Source organism: Babylonia areolata, chromosome 8 (genome assembly GCF_041734735.1).
Source record: "Babylonia areolata isolate BAREFJ2019XMU chromosome 8, ASM4173473v1, whole genome shotgun sequence".
Lineage (NCBI taxonomy): Eukaryota > Metazoa > Mollusca > Gastropoda > Neogastropoda > Buccinidae > Babylonia > Babylonia areolata.
This window is the reverse complement of record NC_134883.1, coordinates 39,530,740-39,551,517: the sequence shown is the minus strand read 5'-3', so window position 1 is coordinate 39,551,517 and position 20,778 is coordinate 39,530,740. Positions and strand designations below refer to the sequence as shown.

The following is a 20,778-nucleotide window of genomic DNA, read 5'->3' as shown; positions in this document are numbered from 1 at the left end:
GTTTTTACTTTTTCCGGTTGCTGACGACGCGACAGGCAGTATTCATACACATTCATATTTTCAACAAAATGAATGGTATGCTCACTCTCTCCCTCCCTCTCTCTCTCTCTCTCTCTGGGCCATGACCCATCATAAATAAGCCATTCATTCTCTCTTTGTCTCTGGGCCATGGTCCATCATAAAAATCTCTCTCTCTCTCTCTCAGGGCCATAGCCCATCATGAATAAACCATTAAATCATTTATTCTCTCTCTCTCTCTCTCTCTCTCTCTCTCTCTCATTCTCTCATCACATCTGTCATTGCTCAGTGTCAGTGGGACAGGGTCAGATTGTCAAGTGGCTATTTTGCTAATCAAATGCCTTCTTATTGTAAACTTTTGATATTTCTGATAGTTATTCATACATAATTTATATTACAGAGTAAATGTACATCATTGTTTTCACAGAACCAAAATTATATTTTTGGTTGGCAGGACTTTATTCAAAATAATATCATGAATATGATAATCAAATAAACACAATTGCACAATTTACATGTTGACATGGTGACTTCTTTACCATGTTGTATATTTGTAGGCTGCAAATCCCATGTTCACTTGTAATAGTTGTATACATGTGTGAGTGTGATTTTATGTGCTTGACTGTATTTACCCCACAGTGTTGGCAGACATGCTTTGTTTTGTTGGTGTGCATACTAGGTAGAGTATGTTCTTTGCTTCTTGTTTCTAACACTGACATGGACTATAGGATTTTTAATGTGCACATTTTATATTCTGCACATGTATACATACATGTATCTACACACGAATGGGGTTCAGGTACTTAGCAGGCATGCTGATCTTGTTGATCTGGGAGATCATAAAACACCTTTAACCTGCCAGGCACTGTTAGCAGGACTGATCCCAGGACCCTCAGATTGAAAGCTCAGTGCTTTGACTGCTCAGCTGTTGAGCTCATCTGACATGTTGGAAGTTCAGTAAGGTCTTGTAGCCTGGTGCCATGTTGAGTTGTTCACTGGTTACACATTCTTGTTTTGAACAGTACTGATCAGCAAGTGTGTGTGTGTGTGTGTGTGTGTGTGTGTGTGTGTGTGCGCGCGCGCGTGCACGCGTGTGTGTTGTTGTTGTTGTTGTTGTTGCTATCATTAAAATTGTCATTCTTATTAGTGTTGCTGCTGTTGTTATTTTGCTGGGACATAACATTCTTTGGTAATATTCTGTCCTGTCCTCTGCAGCCTACTCATTTGAAGGGATACTGATCTTCAGTCTCCTTGTCATCTGCACAAGCTCCTACATGAGGAGAGTGCCAAGACTGAAGCAGTGGTTTCTGACAGAGAGGAAAGGTCTCTTTGGAGTCTTCTATAAAGGTATTTTTGTTGATAACTTTATTTATTTACATGGCAGAAGCAAACTCGTAGCACATTATAAATCCAACACCCAAGAATCAAATCAATTTATTATTGTACAAAGAGACACATAGAAAGTTTTGTTGAAAAGCTTGAAAAGGAAAATCTGTTCATGAGTAATATATATCAAGTGAACCACACATATCAAGACCTCAGTGTTCAGCAAATAAAGAAGAGAATGTTCAAGTCAAGCCAAAGACTGACCATGTAAGGAATCTGTTTGCTGTTCTGAAGAATTTGTGGGGAAAAAAAGTATATCTACTAGAAGATGTATTTTTATGTTGTATATGTCTGGTCTAAACCTAATAATGTCAGTGCATGTTTCATGTATGCTTATCTTTGTGTATGGGGTATATGTACCTTAATTGTGTACATAAATGATTGTATGCACATGTGTGCGTGTGTGTGTGCATGTGTGTGTGTGTGTGTGCATGCACATGTGTGTTTGCGTATGTGCATATGTTTGTGTGTGTGTGTGTTTGAGTGTGGATAGAGAAATGGAGAGAGAGATGAAAGCTAGTTTGGCAGTAATTTTCCAGTTTAACAAATACACTAAACCAGTTTGTGTAAATCATTTTAACCGCTCACTTGAAAAAGACCGTTGCTGATGCTCGTTAAGTTATTGTTAGCCACAGTCACAGTTTACATCCATGTGTTGCAGCCTCAGTGATTGGCACACGACTGCCCCTGCCAGTGGCTCTTGCCTGTACCTGTATGGGGATGTATGTTCTGCTGATCAGATGATCCATGAACTGTAGGGCAGTCTTAGCAGCCTGCCTGTGCACAAAACAGATCTGACTCTTGAGATGCTATTGCGATCCTCTGGGCCTGTGATTATTATGTGTTCATAAACACATTGTGTGGTGATCTGCCCTTGGGTTTTCTTTTCTTATGTGTTCTTGGACACAGTGTGTGGTGGTCACCGCTTAGGTGGTGGTTTTTCTTTTTCTTATGTGTGTATAGACATAATGTGTGGTTGTCACTGCTTTTTTTTTCTCTCTGATAAATGTGTTTTTAGACACATTGTATGGTGGTAACTGCTTGGGTGTTTTTTTCTAATGTGTTCATAGACACTTTGTGGTAGCCACCATTTGTGTTTTTTTCCTGTGTTTATATAGACACATTGAGGGGTGGTCACCGCTTGGGGGGTGTATTTTTGTTGGTGTTTTTCTTCTTTACCTTCTATGCGCATTTTTCATCTTATTCTGATTTGATTTATTTGTTTGTTGATTTTTTATGATGGGTATTTGTAGACTCCTAAGGCTTGACCAGCGCATTGGGTCTGTTAGGTTAGGAAATTGTTCCTTTTTTTTTCTAAAGATGATGTGGTGTAGATATTTATGAATCAGTCTGCATGCTTTTTGAGGCCTCCTTGAAACTGGAACTGAAATTGTGTTCAGTCATTAGTTTGTCATATTTGATCAACATGAGCTTGGCTGCTATCTGCTTGCTTTCTTTCCTTTTCTGGTGGTCTAGAAAAGGAAGTTAGTATTTGTGATGCATCACACAAAACCCCCTGCTGAAGTGAACATTTATCATTTTTGACATTTTCATACTTTCAGAAAGTTTTAGAAACACAGATTAACTTACAATAAAACAGAATTGATCTATCTATCATAGGTTTTTGTCCTGTATTTTTTCATAGTTGGTAAACCTGAAAAGAACAAATGAAGAAATAAGCTCATGGAAAAAAACAATCATTTGCCCGCTTGTAACTTTAGAACAAGAATCATTTAAAACATGTATGTTGTGTCAAATGATTCAGACTTACATAAACTATAAATTTCTATTTGAAAAAAAGCACAGGAAAATTCATATTTTCTGTTTGTTCTCAAAAGAAGTCAAGAATAGCGAGTGGAGGAGTGACATCATGCCATGAAAGAGCAGTCAACGGTGACAGTGAAAGTTCAAATGAGAGACAAAGGCTACTTTTGTGTTTGAACAAAAAATATTTTTGATAATGCTGATGAATCTTTTGAACTTCGGCTTTAGATCCCAGATCAAAATAATTGTTTACTAACTTCAGTCATCAAGTGTAATGCCACATCATCAGCTGATGTAATTTCAGAAAAGACCTTGAGTAAAAAAAAAAAAAATGCACTGAACATTGCAACTAAAGCGACAAATGTGTGCAGCAGTTCCAACAGCGCATGCACCTGAAAACACCAAAAATACAGTTTCAGGCAGTTTTATGTTAAAATACTTACGGACCACAAAGGTAAGACTTCAAAGACGTGAAATTTGTAAAACTTCTTTAATTATTTTGACCCAAATGACATGTTTTTGTGTATAGCTAAGAAAGCTGGCTGTTACTTTAGCTGGGTTTTTATGTGCTGTGTCACATTTGTTTACAAAGCATCATTGAGATTTTTTTTCTATATTGGAACTGTTGAAGAATTTTCATGAAGCAGCAATGAACCAAGTGAAAAAAAAAAGAAAGGTAAAATTGTGCAGTCTAAAGTAAGTGTGGATGTAAGAAGGCATCCCAAAGCAGTGCAGTGGATTACTGACATGTTGAAAGGAAGTGAATGATGTGAATTATTGTACGTATAAATGTTTCCATTTGGAGAATGACTTCAAGATGCACAGTACCATCCAAATTCCTTCCCGTCTGCAGATGCCAGGGCTCTTTCAGTACAAACAGTATCCCCACCTTCTGGAAATTATGTGCTGGAAATTTCCTCTTTTATGTCACTCTCTTTGTTTCTAGCCTTTTCTTTTTATAATCTCTTTAAGTAAATTTAAAAAAGAAAAAAAAAAGACCATGCATAAAGCAAATGTCAGTATGTGGAAGAGAAACTTTTGTCTTTTAACACCATCATTTCTGCATGATTGTATTCCCTTTAAACCTGTGTGGAAAAGGTGTCAAACTTGGTTTTAGCTTTTTGACAGCGTCTGTGCAGATTATGAATCATGCCAAATTATTACATGCTTAACTTTTGGTAACAGTGTTTGGTGCTTGGCAAAATCATATTTGTTAACTTGTTTTGAATTTGTGGTGAAAAATAAGAGGCATGAAATTGATAGGAAATTTTGATGTAACATGACACAAGCATGAAAGGGGTTGTGTGGATGTGTGACTTTTTACTGAACAAGAGAAGTATGTGCTGATATCTTCTTATCACACGTCTTCCAGCTAACTGTTTGTGATAAGATGCTGTTTTTCTAATATCTTTTTTACGCATATTCTTGTTGACTTATTGAATATTTTGATATAATGTGTATTATTTAGTCTCTTTGCATTTGTTGTACATATCAGGGGTTGGGTTTTTTTATTACAAACAAGCTGGAGTGTGTTATAGTAATACCAATATATATTTTTTATCATATATAATTTGATGAAATAATATGGCATATTTGATATATGACATCAAAACAAAGATTCACTTACAAAAATCACATTTGTCAACAAAAAGGAAAGACTGAATATGATTACCACTATCCACCCTCACCAAATTTTTGCTGAGAGAGTGATGCCCCTTTGCCTCCCTCTCCACCTGAAACTTACAGTTAACAATGTAATTGGATGTGTGAAAGAAAAAAAATGGGGGGTAGCAGGAGGAGGGGGTGGGTGGTAAATCTTAATATGCATGGTTTTGAATAGTATGCCAATGATTGTGAAATGCAATGTAAATGTAACATCAGTGGCCAAGTGATACTTCATGTTAAACAAACTGCACAAGCACATGTATTGCACATAATGGGATGCAGTGGACTTTTGGAAAGGGGGGGGGGGGGGGTGTTATTGCAAGGGGTCATTTAGTAGATATCTTGTGAAGACGGAAGAGAAATGTTAAGGGTGCATCATTAATAGATGCAAATGGGAGTATGCATACTTTGGTTTACAAATATATGAATTGGTTTATAGATATGTGAATTACAAGTGGGGAAGGAAGGTGTATGTGTTGAATGTGATGATCATGTTGAATGGATGATGCAAGTATTCATAGGGGTGCATGCTGCATGTCTGGCTTTGTGTTAAACTTCATGTGTAGTTGAGGACAAAAGGAATGAAAGAGAAATATATAAATGATTAAGAACAAAGCGAAAAAAAAGACAACAAAAACAAAAGTAAAAGAAAGACGGCAGAATTTAGACATGCTCTCACTCTTCTCAGAGAAGGGCCTGAATTTCAGGGTGAAAGTATTTGTGAGAAGCCCATGGATTTATCATGCAGACATCAGGGACTTCTAGGTGCCTCCATTTTTGTTGTTGTTGGTTATGCAGTTCATGGCCGTAACATCTGGAATGGTAATCGATTTTATGTTTTTCGGTTACAAATACAGCTAATTATGGAAGATAAATTTGAAACTAGTACATTTCTTCTCTTGTATTTAGTGATAGGTGATGGGGAGTACTACAACAGGTTCTGCAGACAGGTTCTTGTGTCCAAGTCAGGGGAAACTCTAACATATTCCTTTTCTTCTTTTTTTCCCGAATGTTTTGGCAGTTACAATAATTTGAAAGCGAATACATTTCATGCAAAAAGAATGTAGAAAATAGAGAACAATTACACAGAGAAAAAGGAGATTATACAGTTATATTGTTGGACAATCATAATGTCAAAAAAAAAAAAAAAAAAGAATAATGCCGTCCACAGTGCAAGTTTAGAAAATTAAGCTTTCTTCTTCTTTCATGGACAGAATTATGAAGTATTGATATTTTATGAAATACTTTCTTCACAGTCTATTAAAAAAAAAAAAATCAGGATATAATTTTTCATGCCAGTAGAAAACAAAATCAAAAGTACAAACTGTCAGTTTGTTTAGCAACTGTAATACATTTTTGAAATTCAGATAACTGTTCACTCAACCACATAAAGTTCACACGCACATATACATATCTCTTCTCAATTCATTTATTATATTCAAGACATCATGATTTCATTGATATAAAAATAGCAGTTCAAACAGCTGGAACATGTGTAGGCCACATCAAAGGTACCCCTCAAGATCTCCCTTTCTCTCAGTGTAAATCCCATTTTGGGAGCAAGAGAATGATGGGCACCTTTTAATATAAGATTAGAATTTGATTTAAAATCATTTAAAACTTTCATTTGATACTGATAATAATTGTACTTTAATATAGCGCATAATTTCTTCATCATCTCAAAGCAAATTACAATAACAAAACATACACATGACAGCCACAAACCACACAAAAACACTCACCTACACTATTTTCATGTCAACAACGATAAAATCTGTATAAATCCAGCAAAACATTGTTCATAAGTTTACTGTTCTGACATATAAAAAACCTGAAAAAACAACAACAAAGAACTAAATTTTCATAGCAAAATACCACACAAATACTCCTAATTTTATTTTTATGGAAAAGCAAGGTAATATTCCAATACGAGGTCAACAACACTTTCGTGATAACCGCATAATTCAACAATATAAATATATATATGTACATGAACTGGAAAATCATAGTCAGCACAATGTTTATAAATGGCTGCATGAATTTTGTGCTTTTTTATGACACTCTTCAACAGTCCCTCATGTTTGTGTGGGTGGAAGGAAACAAGAGACACACTCGCTCACCGCAAAATGTACTAAAAATCAAAGAAATTTCTCTTTCTGAATACATCATAGAACTGTATCCAGATAGATCCTGGAACAACACCATCATCAGACAATAATCTTTGTATACTTTTAACATAGTTTTTAAACTTAACACAGTAATTTATATGTACAACTATATTTACCTAAGATTAACAAGCAGATATATTGCTTTCATCAACAAACAAAAAAATGTTCCAAAAAATTGCAAACAAAATCATGATGAAATGACCCTTTCATATTTCCATGTGAGAAGAATATTTTTCTCTCATTCTCACTATAAAATAAAATAAAACATCCATTCTGTTTCAATAAAATATAAAGACTAAAAAAATTATCACACTCACACAGGTGATGATATGTACATTTCCCAGCCTCACACATCAAAATTTAATTCTCTCTCTCTCTCTCTCTCACACACACACACACACACACAGTCCAATATCACACACAGTGAAAAGGCATGAAGCTAAAGAATGAAAACACACACACACACACACATTTTGATGGTTCCAAACTGTATTAGCTGACAAGAAAACATCTATCATAAGGCAAGAAATTCTTTGATAAAAAAAAAAAAATACAACTGCAAAAATGTATACTTGTAATACAAAAGTAAACATTTACAACAGTAAAAATGTATACTTGTAATTCAAAAGTAAACATTTACAACTAAAAATGTATACTTGTCATGCAAAGTTGTTATATCATTCTTAGTTCCATCTCTATTTGGAACACATCCAAACTTGGGAACTAAAGAAAGCTGTGAATCAACATTAGATTAAAACAAAAAAATATACACAATTCCTCATCAAAGATATTCACATCTGAAGCAACAGACCCCCGCCAAAGATGCAACTGGGGACTTAAGGCATGAAACCAGGGACAGTTCTTGTGTGTTACTGGTTCAAAGCTCAAACAAGAGGCATACATACATATCATGGACTTTACAGGGGAATTTTGATTTCTATTATCCATGTTTAATCTGAGTACACAGACCTTTGTCAAACAGTAAACATACAAACTCCTGTAAGTCTTTGGCTCAGAACGAAAAAAGAAGTGATTGGAGATATGCTTTTTTATGAAGTAAACAAGAGTGCCTTTCTCTTCATTCCTACACAACAATTTGTTATGCATTTCCTGAAAACTTAGTACCATCTACCAAAGCTATTTCAAACTTTAAGCTCTGTTATCATCCTGCTTCTGTGCCAAAACAACAAAAACACCCCAAGGTTATGTTGATGGATGTTCCGCACTCTATGCTAAGCTCAACAAGCTGCCAGAACAAATGTTTCCAAAAACACAGTTCATTTCCCTAGTCAGTCTTTCCACACACACACACATCACAGCAGTATTCAGCGATTTATCACCACAATACAGAAACTGGTACACTCCACAATGCCAGGCTGCAAAGGACTTCAGTGCAATGCCCAACAGTTTCTCAGGTAATGGCCGTCAGTTTCCATCCTTCGAGAAAAAGAAGCATGCACACGGAACACACCTTCAGCCTGGTGCCAGCAGCGGCAAACATCTCTAACACACAGACGGGCGGCTGAAGAGCCAACAAGGAAGACAGCAGTTGCAGGCAGACAGGTTCTCCTCCTCATCCTACTGCATGGGCACTGCTCCAGCGTCTTGCCTGCCAGCATGTTCTCGGCGCTGTCGTTTCTTGAGGAGGGCGTTGTTGGACTGGCCAAGGTTTTTGATGCTCATCACCTGGTCATAGTCCACCCGCATGGTGGCTAGGGCGTTGGTCATCTCCTCCTGGGAAGGTCACAAACATGCATGGTCAGTTTGACAGTCAGGTTTCAGAAAAGGTGTTTAATGATGAAAATATTGTGTACTGATGCTGGAGATCATGGGTGGGGGTGACATTTTTGGAACATTGAAAAGGTTGCCACATAAAACTAAGTGTGTGTTTTGCTTCCAAAGTAAAGGGTTATAAAGAAACAACAACAACAAAAAAAAACAAAAAACAACAATCGCCAATACAGAAATCTATACGATTTAAAAATACTCCTGTCCATGGAAGATATATGCACTTGCACACAGTCTGCCATACAGACCTAACAGTGCTTCACTTCCAAACCAGTATCAAGCATCAGACACCCACACAGCTGTCAAAACACACACTCTTTGATAAAGTTCTTTAGAAAAGTATCAAGTACTATTAACCATGCTTCATGGAAAACCTACCACTGATTCCTACATCTGTCATTACACAACTCAGCTGCGTCACAGAACACAGGTCCTGACACAACTGACATGACATCCACACCCCTGCTGAACAACTCTCACCTACATGACTCAACGCTCTTTATTACCTTTGTGCCATTATATGGGCTTGCAGTGTGTATGAATGGGCATATATATAATGCCTGTGTATGTATATAGTGCCAATGTATGTGAACCCATCACTCATAACCCTGTCAATGTTCATGTCATCCACAGACATCTACACAACTATCACTGCAGCTAAAATATATTTTTTAAATACTTACTGCCATATTACACTCTTATATTCAGCAAAAAAAATCCCCATCCCCATCCCAGCTTTCCCCTCAACAACACTCACCTGCACATCCATCCACGTGTCTTCCTCTTCTCTCAACACCTGGGCCGACATCAGCGGTGTCTGGGGAACCAGTGTGTTGTCCTGGAACAGTCAGCAAACAAACCACAGTCACTATATGTACACACAGTATACATCTGTGCTTTTTTTGCTTTTTTTTAAAAGACTGGTTCTAGTTTTTCAGGATTCATTTTACATATACTGACATGATAATGATGCCAAAACTGATAACAAAACATACATATATCAGGCTATCCATGTATTCTATTCTATTCTATTTACTTTCTGTCACAACAGATTTCTCTGTGTGAAATTCCGGCTGCTCTCCATGCAGTGCAGCACTCACCCCCTTCTTTTCTTTTTTTCTTTTTTCTGTATGTAACTGTATTTGTTTTACTATCAAAGTGGATTTTTCCATAGAAATTTGCCTGGGACAACCCTTCTGTTGCCAAGGGTTCTTTTATATACACAAAGAGCATGCTGCAAATGGGACCTTGGTTTATCATCTCAACCAACTGACTAGCACCCACACTACAAAACAAAGGTCTAGTTGAGGGGGCAGTCAAAATGCCCATCCACACATGGGACTCAAGCCCATGGACACTCACTTCCTAATCAGGCACAGAATCACTGGCCGCTGCTCCACTCCTCTGTGTCAACAAACATCTGTACAATTTATACGGACACTGTGTACACAGCTCCCGAAAATGTCTCTTGGTCATCTTCCCTCCCTGTTTATAATTTATCTAACATGAATAAAAGGATACAGAAATTTCTCCAAGTGGAATGGACACCACCAGGAAGAAAGCACTTGGCACAGAGATTAATGTATGATCCTGTGATCTGTAATCATGAGTTCAGTGCCACTTCACTCCAGACGAGTTCTATATATCCTTTTCATTATCTCATGTCTTTTATTCCTATACTGTTGATCCGGTTATTTCCTGGGGAAAAAGTGTGAAGGCAGTAATAAAACTTAAAGAAATTATTCTTTCAACCGTTTATCATTCTAACTTTTAACATTTTATTCTTGACAGGTAAAATCTGTATCACAATCAGTCAGCATCTGACAATATAAGCAACAAATCAGAAGGTCAAGTATGTAATTCAAACAAAAAATAATATGTAATAAAACCCACACAAGTTAAACACTTTGTACCCCAAGTACTGATCTATCTGTAACACCTGGTTGCTTCCCTCGGATCAAGTATGGATATTTTTATATTGCAGTTTCACTTTCTCAGTCACTTGTATTATCACTCAGTGCTTTCAGTTTGTTAGTTTTAGCCTCTACCTTGTCCTGCCAGTGTTTTTGATGATGCTGTATGTGTTTTGTGTATGAAGTATGACTCTTGTGGAGCTTGTCCAGAGAAACTGCAACTCTGGGGTATAAAGTGTTTTTTTTTTTCTTAAAGGCCAACCCAATCACTTCTACCTGTGTTCCTGGTCTTGGTTGTAAGGCAAAATTCAACCGAAGGTGTATCCACTTTGCAAGACTCTTAAAAAATGGGAAGAGGGAAAGCAAGCCCTTGAAGAAAGCACTGGGCGAGCACAACTGCAACAGATGATCCCAAAATGCTATGGAAAAACAAGCTAAGCTCTGATCAGTGCGTTTGTGAAAAGACATCTGTGCAAGCTTCCAATTATTGTGCGCAGGTTGTGAGGCGTTGCAGTGCAAACTCTTCACATGACAGGTCTGGTAATGTCATCTTTGTTCAGTTTATGAGCAGTGACTGCCATTCTGAAAGCATAAACTGAGAAAACTGAGAAAGTCACACAGGTACATGATGGGGCTGGAAGTGTTATTTCTGTTAGACCTGAGGGCTGTGTTTACCATTAAGAAAACAGGCACACACATACATGACAGCTCTGATGTTGTTTTTTGTTGTTGCTGTTGTTGTTGATTTGAGAGCCATAGTTACCATTCAGAAAACAGTCACAGATTTAAATGACAAGTCTGATAATGTCATCTTTGTTAGGTTTGAAAACCATGGTTATCATTCAGAAAACAGAAGGGCACAGATATCTATATATGAGAGGTCTGAAAATGTCACCTTTATCACTGCCTGAACCCCCTTTGTGTGTATACACATGCAGATCAAAAACACACGTTAAAGATCCTGCAATCCATGTCAGCGTTTGGTGGGTTATGGAAACAAGAACATACCCAGCATGCACTCCCGAAAGTGGGGTACAGCTGCCTACAAGGCAGCTTAATAAACAAAATAGTCATACACCTCTACAATGTTACATGTCTGTCTGAGTGTGTAGGTGTGCGTGCTTGAAATCTGATTGAATGACACACGAAACGAATGATGAGCACCCAATGGCAGCCGTCAGTCAGCTACCCATGCAGGCAGCCTATTGTGCAAACGTCCCCGAGTTAGTAAAGCGCTTAGAGCTTGGTCTCCCACCAAGGATAGGCGTTATATAAACATCCATATCAAATCAAAACAAATCAAGAGATATGATCACCATTCAGAAAACAGAAAGGCACAGACTTACATGATATGTCTAATAATGTTGTCTTTGTCAGTTTGTTAAGGATACCATTACTAATCAGAAAACAGAAAGGCATACATGTACAACGAGAGACATGGTAATGTAATCTTTATTAGGTTTGAGAGTATTAATTACAGTTAAAAAAACAGAAAGGCACAGACTTAATGATATGTCTGGTAATGTCGGCTTTGTCAAATTTGAGAACAGTAATGATCATTAAAAAAAATAATGATACAAAACCACAGAAATGTCCATGTCTTAGTCCACACAAGCAATCATTCCAAGTAACACACACACACACACACTCACACACACACACTCACATAAGAAAGCAAACACACTCACACATACAAGAACACATACTGTGCATGCACACATGTACACACACACACACACACACACACACATGCACAAACACAAACAACACTCCCCCCGCAAAAAACAGAAACCCCCCCCCAAAAAAACAAAAACAAAAAAAACTCAAGCTGTACTTACCCCAACCCACTTGCTGGCCATGACCTGTTTGATGTCCAGTCTTTTGTCAGGGTCAGTGCACAGCATGCCACGAATCAGGTCTTTGGCTGCAACATGTCAGCATGGAACTTAACCTTGTGTTATTAGCATTATCCAGTCTTGAGTTGAAACATACATGTTCCAACAATATTCAAACAAAACGTCCTTCTCCACCCAGACCTTCTTTGTGTGTGTGTGCATGCAGCAATGAATGTGTGTGTGTGTGTGTGTGTGTGCACGCGCGTGTGTGTGTGTGTGTGTGAGTACGACTGTATGTGTGTGACAAGATACAGACACGAACCTTCTTGTGACACCCTGCTCCACTCTGGCTTGGGGAACTCATACTGGCCATTGCGAATTCTCTTCTTCATGCCTGGAGAAATGGCAGCACCACAGTTGCTGTAGAATGGTGGGTATCCACACAGGCTGTTCAAACAAACCCACAACATAACAAAGATATAAAATAACCATGCAATGTTTGAAAGGAAATTAAATGCACTTTCACAAATAATGGACGTTGTGTAGCTAAGGTCTCTGAAACACATATGCACATACACACAAACACACACACACATACATAAAGAATGTATGCATTACTGCACTATGTATGTACACGGTGTATGCACAGATGTACATTTGGTGTGTGCATGCATGGTGCACAAGTGTGTGCGTGTGTGTGTGTGTGTGTGTGTGTGTGTAAAAAAAACCCCATAAAGCAATGTCTTCTTGGTGTATTAAAATGGGACAGACTTGCAGGAATTCAATTACTATGTAATATCCAAAGCAGGGTAAGCAGACAGACAACAGAAATGACACAATAGTAATTAGCATAGTGGCAAATGAATACACACAGCAACTTAAAAATGTGCATAACATGAGACAGATGCACCGAACAAACTTGACATGATGACTCAGAAACATTGAAAGAAATGATGATGCTTGTGTGCAGCTGAAAGCGGAAGTCAAAGTTCTGACTGCCCAAAACAGGCAAGACACTTACAGGATGTACATGATGACCCCCAGGGACCAGATGTCACAGGACTTGTCGTATTTCTCTGGACCCAACACTTCAGGTGCTGCACACACACACACACACACACACACACACACACACACATACACACACATACACATTGTATAACTTGTCTTTACACTTCATACAGAAATTTCCACCTCACTCTTACAGGCTTGTTTTTTTAACAATGTGCCAAAATTAATCAGCTACGATTTATGATTTTGATTTTATCACTGTTGCTTATCGCCAAACACACCGGGCCACATTTGGGCTAAAAACACTGTCAATATCAATCCTGTAGAACAAAAAAAATAAAAAATGAAAAAATAAAAACAACATAACAACTCTCAAATGAAAATTAGGCATAAGTATAGATACATTCATGGACAAAAACCAAGGACAAGCTTCTGACATTGACTATTCCATCAATTTTTTTACCAGAGGATTAGAAAAAATAAAAGTAACCTATATATAATCCACAGAATTATCATTCACACACACACACACACACACACGCACACACACACGCACACACACATATACACACATATATATATACATATATATAACAGGCATACAAAATAAAAAGAATTATGAGCAGGAAACTCATACACCCGCAGTGCAAAATAGAGTACAAGATAATAAGAACGTCAAACAATCAAGTCCAGCAAAACACCACCAATATTCAAGGCTTTCAAGAGCAAAATATAAGTGAATGGACCAGCAAGGCAGAAAATAAGAAAGGAAATGCTCACAGAACAAAAACTAAAAGATCAGAAAAAACAACAACAAAAAAACAGAGAGCTAGAGCGACAGAAAAGAGGAAATGTTTAACAGAATTTCCAGAAAGTGAGGACACTCTTTACGCTGAAAGTGCCTTCCGACATCCCCACAGGGGAACATGGTCATAAGACCAACACTGCACATACATATATAACAGGCATACAAAATAAACATGAACATGGTCATAAGACCAACACTGCACATACAATTTTTCCTCCTATTCTTTTACAGTGAATACAATGTAAATTTTCACTGAAGATTTCTAATACACAATGCACACCATAAAAGTGAATGTTACCCTACTTCACTTAATACCTGCCGCTTCAGCAGTCCATCTGCTTCTTTTTTCTTTCTTTTTTTTATACTGTTGATTTTCTTTGTTGTTGTTGTGGATGGTCATTAAAACTAGCAGCTGCTGCAATTGTACATACCAACATAGTAAGGGGTGTAGCACGGGGTCTGGAGAGGTTTATAGGCGTTGACTTCCTTGGCAAATCCAAAGTCGGTCAACTTCAGGACTGCTTTAGGTGATTTGTCAGTGAACAACAGGTTTTCTGGCTGAAAAAACAAAAGACAAAAATTTTTTTTTTTTTTTAAAACAGCACATCTGGCTTTCCCAATATATAATACTACTGAAGAAAAAATATTTATATGGTGGGTAGCTAGGTACTGTTGTAGAATATTTAATACCGAGGTGCTGGAACAAGCATATGCATCTAGATTCATATCCAATTCGCAAGTTAGCAACTTCACACACACACACACACACACACACACACACACACACACACACACACACACACACACACGTCAACACATTCTGCTCTTGCTACACCTTCTTACATCCAGAAAGTGGAAAGTATGAATAAAAAAAAATGTATCCTTTAAAATGGACCTGTGACTTTATTACACATTTATTTATTTGTAAATAACCAAAAATACATGGTGAAACAATTTTTTGTGAGTAGAGTGAAATCAGATGCACAGACACCAAAAACCACACACAGTGGTGTGCATGTAAATGCAGAGATAACATTTTAGTCATCTGAGTGAAATTTACAACATACTGACAGCCCTGTCATAATATTTTTTTCAAATCACGAAATGTTTCAGTGTTGCTGTTTCATTACATTCTTAACAAGAATGTTACAGTCATATTCAATTCTCTGGTACAAACAAATAAGCCTTATCACCAGTTAATTATCATATCAATAAAGATCAACAATGTGTGAATGGCCATACCTTCAAATCCCTATGTGCGATGTCCATGGAATGCAAAAGGTCTATGGCTTTCACAATGCCAGTGATGATTGCTGCTGCCTCTGAAATCAAAACATGCAAATTTGGATGATTACTTGCAGTGCATACCCATTATGTGGTCAGGCAATAACTGGAACTAACAGTAACAGATAAGTCAGATCTTTTCCTCTCTCTCCCTCTCTCTGCCCTGTTGCTTTTGTTATAAACAAACAGTTCAACATCAATAAAGAAGTAAAATTCAGGTGTTCACTTAAAAGCCAAAAATGTTCTTAATAAAACAATTCAAAAACAGTGTATCAGTACATAATAATATACTATTCTATTTTATATTACAACATTGTTTTGAACCCTATTTAACCCTTTATATATAGAGAGAGAAAACATCACAGATATGAACAAGGACATTGTGGTAAGATTGGTAAACAGTAAACTTCTGATCCAGTGTTTACCATTGGTCAGACTTCAAGGCCTGATTTCAGCACAGTGTTGTGTCCTCGGAAAAGACATTTTACTCCAATCCTTCACACTTCAACCAGATATGAATGGGTGCCTGACTATGATAGGGAAGGTTAACCCTTTCAATGCCAAGCCTATTTTACACTCACTGACATTTATTTGCTAAGGGATGCTTTGATGATTTGTTCACATAAGGAAATAATTTGTTTTAAATTCTATAAGGCAAAACTACTAAAATAAAGTATATATATAGAGATAACCTCTAAGTTTCTGAAAGGAAAATAAATAAGTAAATCAGATTTGAATGTTTTAAACTCTGAAAGGTCTTTATACTTTCTGACTGAAAAGACTGAAGCAGTGATTAGTTTATATTGTTCTTTTTTACCCTTTACTTGAAGCAGATGCTTACAGTGGTGATAGCCTTGAGATGGCCTTAGTAGTCGGCGAGGCTCTAAGCACCATAATTTGATACGATTTGAACACACTATCCAATCATGACAATTTCACACAATGAAATGTGGCAGATGAAAATGTCCATTCATAGGCACGTTTTAGCACACCAGAAGGAGACAGAAATCTCCGTCCTTGGGCACTCAAGGAGTTAAAGTGATGGAAGGAAAGGACTGGGTCCCACCTTCCCATGCCAAGCCCTAAACCCAGTGAGTGTGAAATCACTGACCCTATGGCTGTAAAACGCTATGGGACCTTTAACCTTTTAAAAATAAAAGACATCATCTCATTACATTTTGCCAGTTTTAAAGGAAAAAAAACGATGCTAAATGTACTAACATGGTTCTGGACAAAAGAGCATTTCCACCCAGACTTCTTACCTCGTTCAGTGAATGGTGTGTCTGCTCTCTCCTGTATCCTGGAGAAGAGTTCACCCCCTTCCATACTGAAACAAAGCCACAACTGATAATTCTTTATATAAATATATATATATATATATATTATATCAATATGTGTGTGTGTGTGTGTGTTAACAAGGTGTATTTGCACATGATTCACACAATGTTGAATGTAAATTGTAAAAATGCAATGTATATATGTGTGGCTAACTTGATTGTCAACTGCTGTCCACCTGATTCCACTATCTGAACATTTTAAGTGGAAGTTTGTTTACCCACTAAAATTACTTCATTATGAAAGTTAACATAAATACACCATCAACAATTTAATTGGAAGCCATGATATAATACAATAAGTTAGCTATCACATATTCAATAATGATCCTATGCAATAAAATAACTCATGAAGTTGAAAAGATCTGATGATTTTATCTTTTTTCTTTAAAAATGGCTTTTATCTTGACTCCTAAAATGTGTGTGTGTGTGCGTGTGTTTGTGTCTGTGTGTCTGTGTGCATCGATCTTATTCAAAAAGTCAAATGCGACAAAAAAATTTCAAAATCAAAAGAAAGGCAGCTCACCATTCCATAATGACTAGTAAACATCTCTGGCCTGAGTGGTTGTTCTCATACACATCATGGATGTTCACAATGTGCTGGTTGCTGGGGTGGTGGCAGGCTCTCCAATGAAGGTCAACTTCTCGTCTTGCCTTTGGCACATCTTTCAGAATCTGCAAAAGTTTTCAGAAAAAAAAAATTTAAATTGAGTTTTCAATCAAAAACTTTTTTCATATTCCATATTTCCATGATTTATGAACATCAATTATCATTTTGACTGGTGCTGTTGAGAGTTCCTTTATCATACAACATGTTCTACAATAAATCTCATTTTGATAATTCATTATTTATACCTTGCCTTCCTTTAAATCTTATCTCAAGACTTTCCTCTTCCAGCATCATTTCCTATAGACCCTCTCTCATACAGTACAGTAGTTAGTTGATTGTGTAGACCTGTATATATTTGTAACGCTGTATTGTGTGTGCATCAAATGTATGGATATTGGATGGATGGATACATGTATGTATTATATGTACAAGTTTGTATGCACAAATATATGTTTATTGTGCATGATTAAGTTGAGGACAGAGTGTGTTTTGTATACAGTGTGTGTGTGGACTGTGAAGCTCTTTGTGCAATGAGGAAAGTGCTGATAAATGTCCAGTAATTATTATTATTATTATATAGGCCACACTCTCTTGAATTAGTTCAAATGTAAACACAAGACACATCAGTGAAGTGATCGTGTGTGTGTGTGTGTGTGTGTGTGTGTGTGTACATGCATGCTGATGTGGAATCTGCTGATGCATGTTTGTGTGTGTGTGTGTGTGTGTGTGTGTGTGTGTGTGTGTGTGTGTGTGTGTGTGTGTGTGTGTGTGTGTGTGTGTGTGATAAGAGAAAGGCAGACAGGCAGGCAGACAATCAGGCACTGACTCAGTGACTGGCTTATGATAATGCTGAGGAAATTGTACCATTTTGTGGAATACACTGAATCCTTAGCTGGAAAGCTGTTATTTAATTTATAAATTTTTGTTGTATGAAAAATAAATCAGTAAAATACCCATCACCCATCCCATCCCAGCTGAAAATGGGCACTACCCCTATAAGTGACAGTACCTAAAACTGTAAAAAAAAAAAAAAAATTTAAAGACATAGAAACAAATAAATAAAATAAACAAACAAATGAAGAAATAAAATAATATTTTAAAAAAGTATAACAACAGATTCAGAGTGATGATTGATGGTCATGGAATTCAATCAATGAGTATTTTGCTTCGCTCTGTGTGTGTGTGGAGGGGGTGGCACCGGCACAGCTCCAGCCCATCTTTTACCACTTCTTTCATCCAAGAAACCTACACTAAGAATTATATATATATATATATATATATATATATATATATATATATATATATATATATATATATTACTTAATTCCTTTTTTCTTTGGTGGTTCACAGAAAGAAAAAAAAAGGGTGGGGTGGGGGAGTCAGTTATTAGCATCTGGCAGCCACTATAACTGTGACAAACTTGACACAAAAGTGCCAATAATATTGGCCTCCGCAGCTGTCTGTGCAAGGTATTTCAGTCCCAAATTGTTCTTAGGAGGAATCCTGCTTGTCTACACTGTGTCCTAAAAACAGATCTGGGACAGCTGTTCTGGGTGGGCTGGTCGATGTCGCTAGGGTGGGGGGATGATCTTCCGCCTCTGGGTGGGCACGTTAACTTTGTCATGCTGCAGTAGTCATACAGCATGGCCAGGCTTGCCTTCTGTCGTCGCTGTTGGGGGGAGTGGGCCATTTGAGCTGGTCAATCATGTCGGAGACGCTCGACGTGTTCCAATAGCGCCTCATAACAAATCTGAAGAAAATTCGAGTACTGGACGGACAAATGACTCTTTATGTCCATTCCCTCTGTGTGTGTGTGTGTGTGTGTGTGCGTGTGTGTGTGTTGCGCCTAACTTCTAGTTCTACGCGGGTGAATGGGTATGCGGTTTTAAATATTCAGACACCCGTACAGTGACCCAAAGTAAAATCAAAACACGAACAGAAACACACTGCAGATATCTTTACCAATACCCGGAAACTTATTAAAAATACTACCATTAGTTGTAACAGTACTGAAAACTTCAACTTGCCTTCAAAGCATACTTTTGTCCCGAGGTTCTCGAGAAACATTCCAACACTTTTCCGCTGATACCCAAACCTAACACACTACCCGTTAGTCTGTAGTCGTCTGAAATCGGGTGTCTCTTTGGCATAAGAGGTTTAGATTGGACAGGAATGCTCATTCTGGACGGTAACAAATGACGGTTTTTTTAACACAAACGAAATATATCTTCCGGACTACGAGGAGTATTGGGAAACCGGACACGAACATGTGACGTAAACGGAACTGACGAAATTAGTTATTTATAGAACATGAAAGCGGGTATTGTGAAAGAAAAATCTGAACACAGCCGGCGGTGGGGAATGTCAGTGGGTCATTGCACAATGACGTTCAGATATTGCTGTGTACCCATTTCATGGTGTACCGAGCCATCCTGAGGCTCACCGCGTGACCGCTTGAAGCGACCGTCCCTCGCGCGTAGCCATTATTAGCCCAACTTCAGTGAGCGAGAAAGCGAAAGTGAGAACATGCCGTGTTGTCACCGGCTGTCAAAAATTGCTCCAGACAACCTTCGAAGGAAGAAAGAGAGGAAGGAATATCAGCTCATCGGAAAGAGAATGACCCTTTCTGTTTCATTACTTGTTTATTTCTACAATGTCCTTGTATAGTGAAAGAAAACATGGGTTTTTTCCCCCTCTTCTTCTTATTGTGTGTAACTGTAATGTGTGTGTGTGTGTGTGCACTTTAATGTTCACGTGGGTATAACCGTTTTAAGGGTGATTAGAAAAAAAATCACTTATTCTAAATTGAAATACACCTGCACCCATCGTGAACACAGCACAGGCCTCCAATGAAGGGTGGTGCAGGATTGTTCCAAGGGCGGGTGCCAGTGGAGACAGTGCTTCTCTAGGTCCTACCAAGCACCTACGGGTGTTTCTCTTTCTTCTTTGCCTGGACTAGACTGACCCTGGAGAAAGGTCCAGCGACGGCGAGGAAAGACCCACTGACCACAGGGAAAGTCCTGTTGCCAGTGGGAAAGACTACAACTTGGGATTCTCTCTTGAGGGCACATAAGCCCGTGTATGGCCTGTCTGGAGTGACACTGTTTTCATCTGTCTGCGGGCAGGGGCGGTTTGGTCTGTGGGGTGTGCTCAGCAGCTGGAGGGTGGTGTCTTTTGCCGGTGTGCTCTGCAGT

At 37.9% G+C, this 20,778-nt stretch overlaps 2 protein-coding genes across 2 annotated transcripts; one reads left to right on the top strand and one right to left on the bottom strand.

Annotated features, from left to right (window-relative positions):
- LOC143284801 (protein kish-B-like) lies at window positions 1–5,295 on the top strand. The gene is made up of 3 exons (XM_076591832.1): window positions 1–75; window positions 1,234–1,365; window positions 2,066–5,295. Exons 1-3 carry the CDS (start codon window positions 69–71, stop codon window positions 2,146–2,148), a joined length of 222 nt encoding a protein of 73 aa, XP_076447947.1. The 5' UTR covers window positions 1–68; the 3' UTR covers window positions 2,149–5,295.
- A 949-nt stretch (window positions 5,296–6,244) lies between these two features.
- On the bottom strand, window positions 6,245–19,850 carry LOC143284800 (MAP kinase-activated protein kinase 2-like). The gene is made up of 10 exons (XM_076591831.1): window positions 19,612–19,850; window positions 17,501–17,649; window positions 16,903–16,967; window positions 15,599–15,678; window positions 14,788–14,914; window positions 13,559–13,634; window positions 12,860–12,984; window positions 12,541–12,626; window positions 9,547–9,627; window positions 6,245–8,735 (listed from the first exon to the last, which is right to left on the bottom strand). The coding sequence occupies exons 1-10, from the start codon at window positions 19,762–19,764 to the stop codon at window positions 8,580–8,582; spliced, it is 1,098 nt and encodes a 365-aa protein (XP_076447946.1). The 5' UTR covers window positions 19,765–19,850; the 3' UTR covers window positions 6,245–8,579.
- Between the last annotated feature and the right edge of the window lie 928 nt (window positions 19,851–20,778).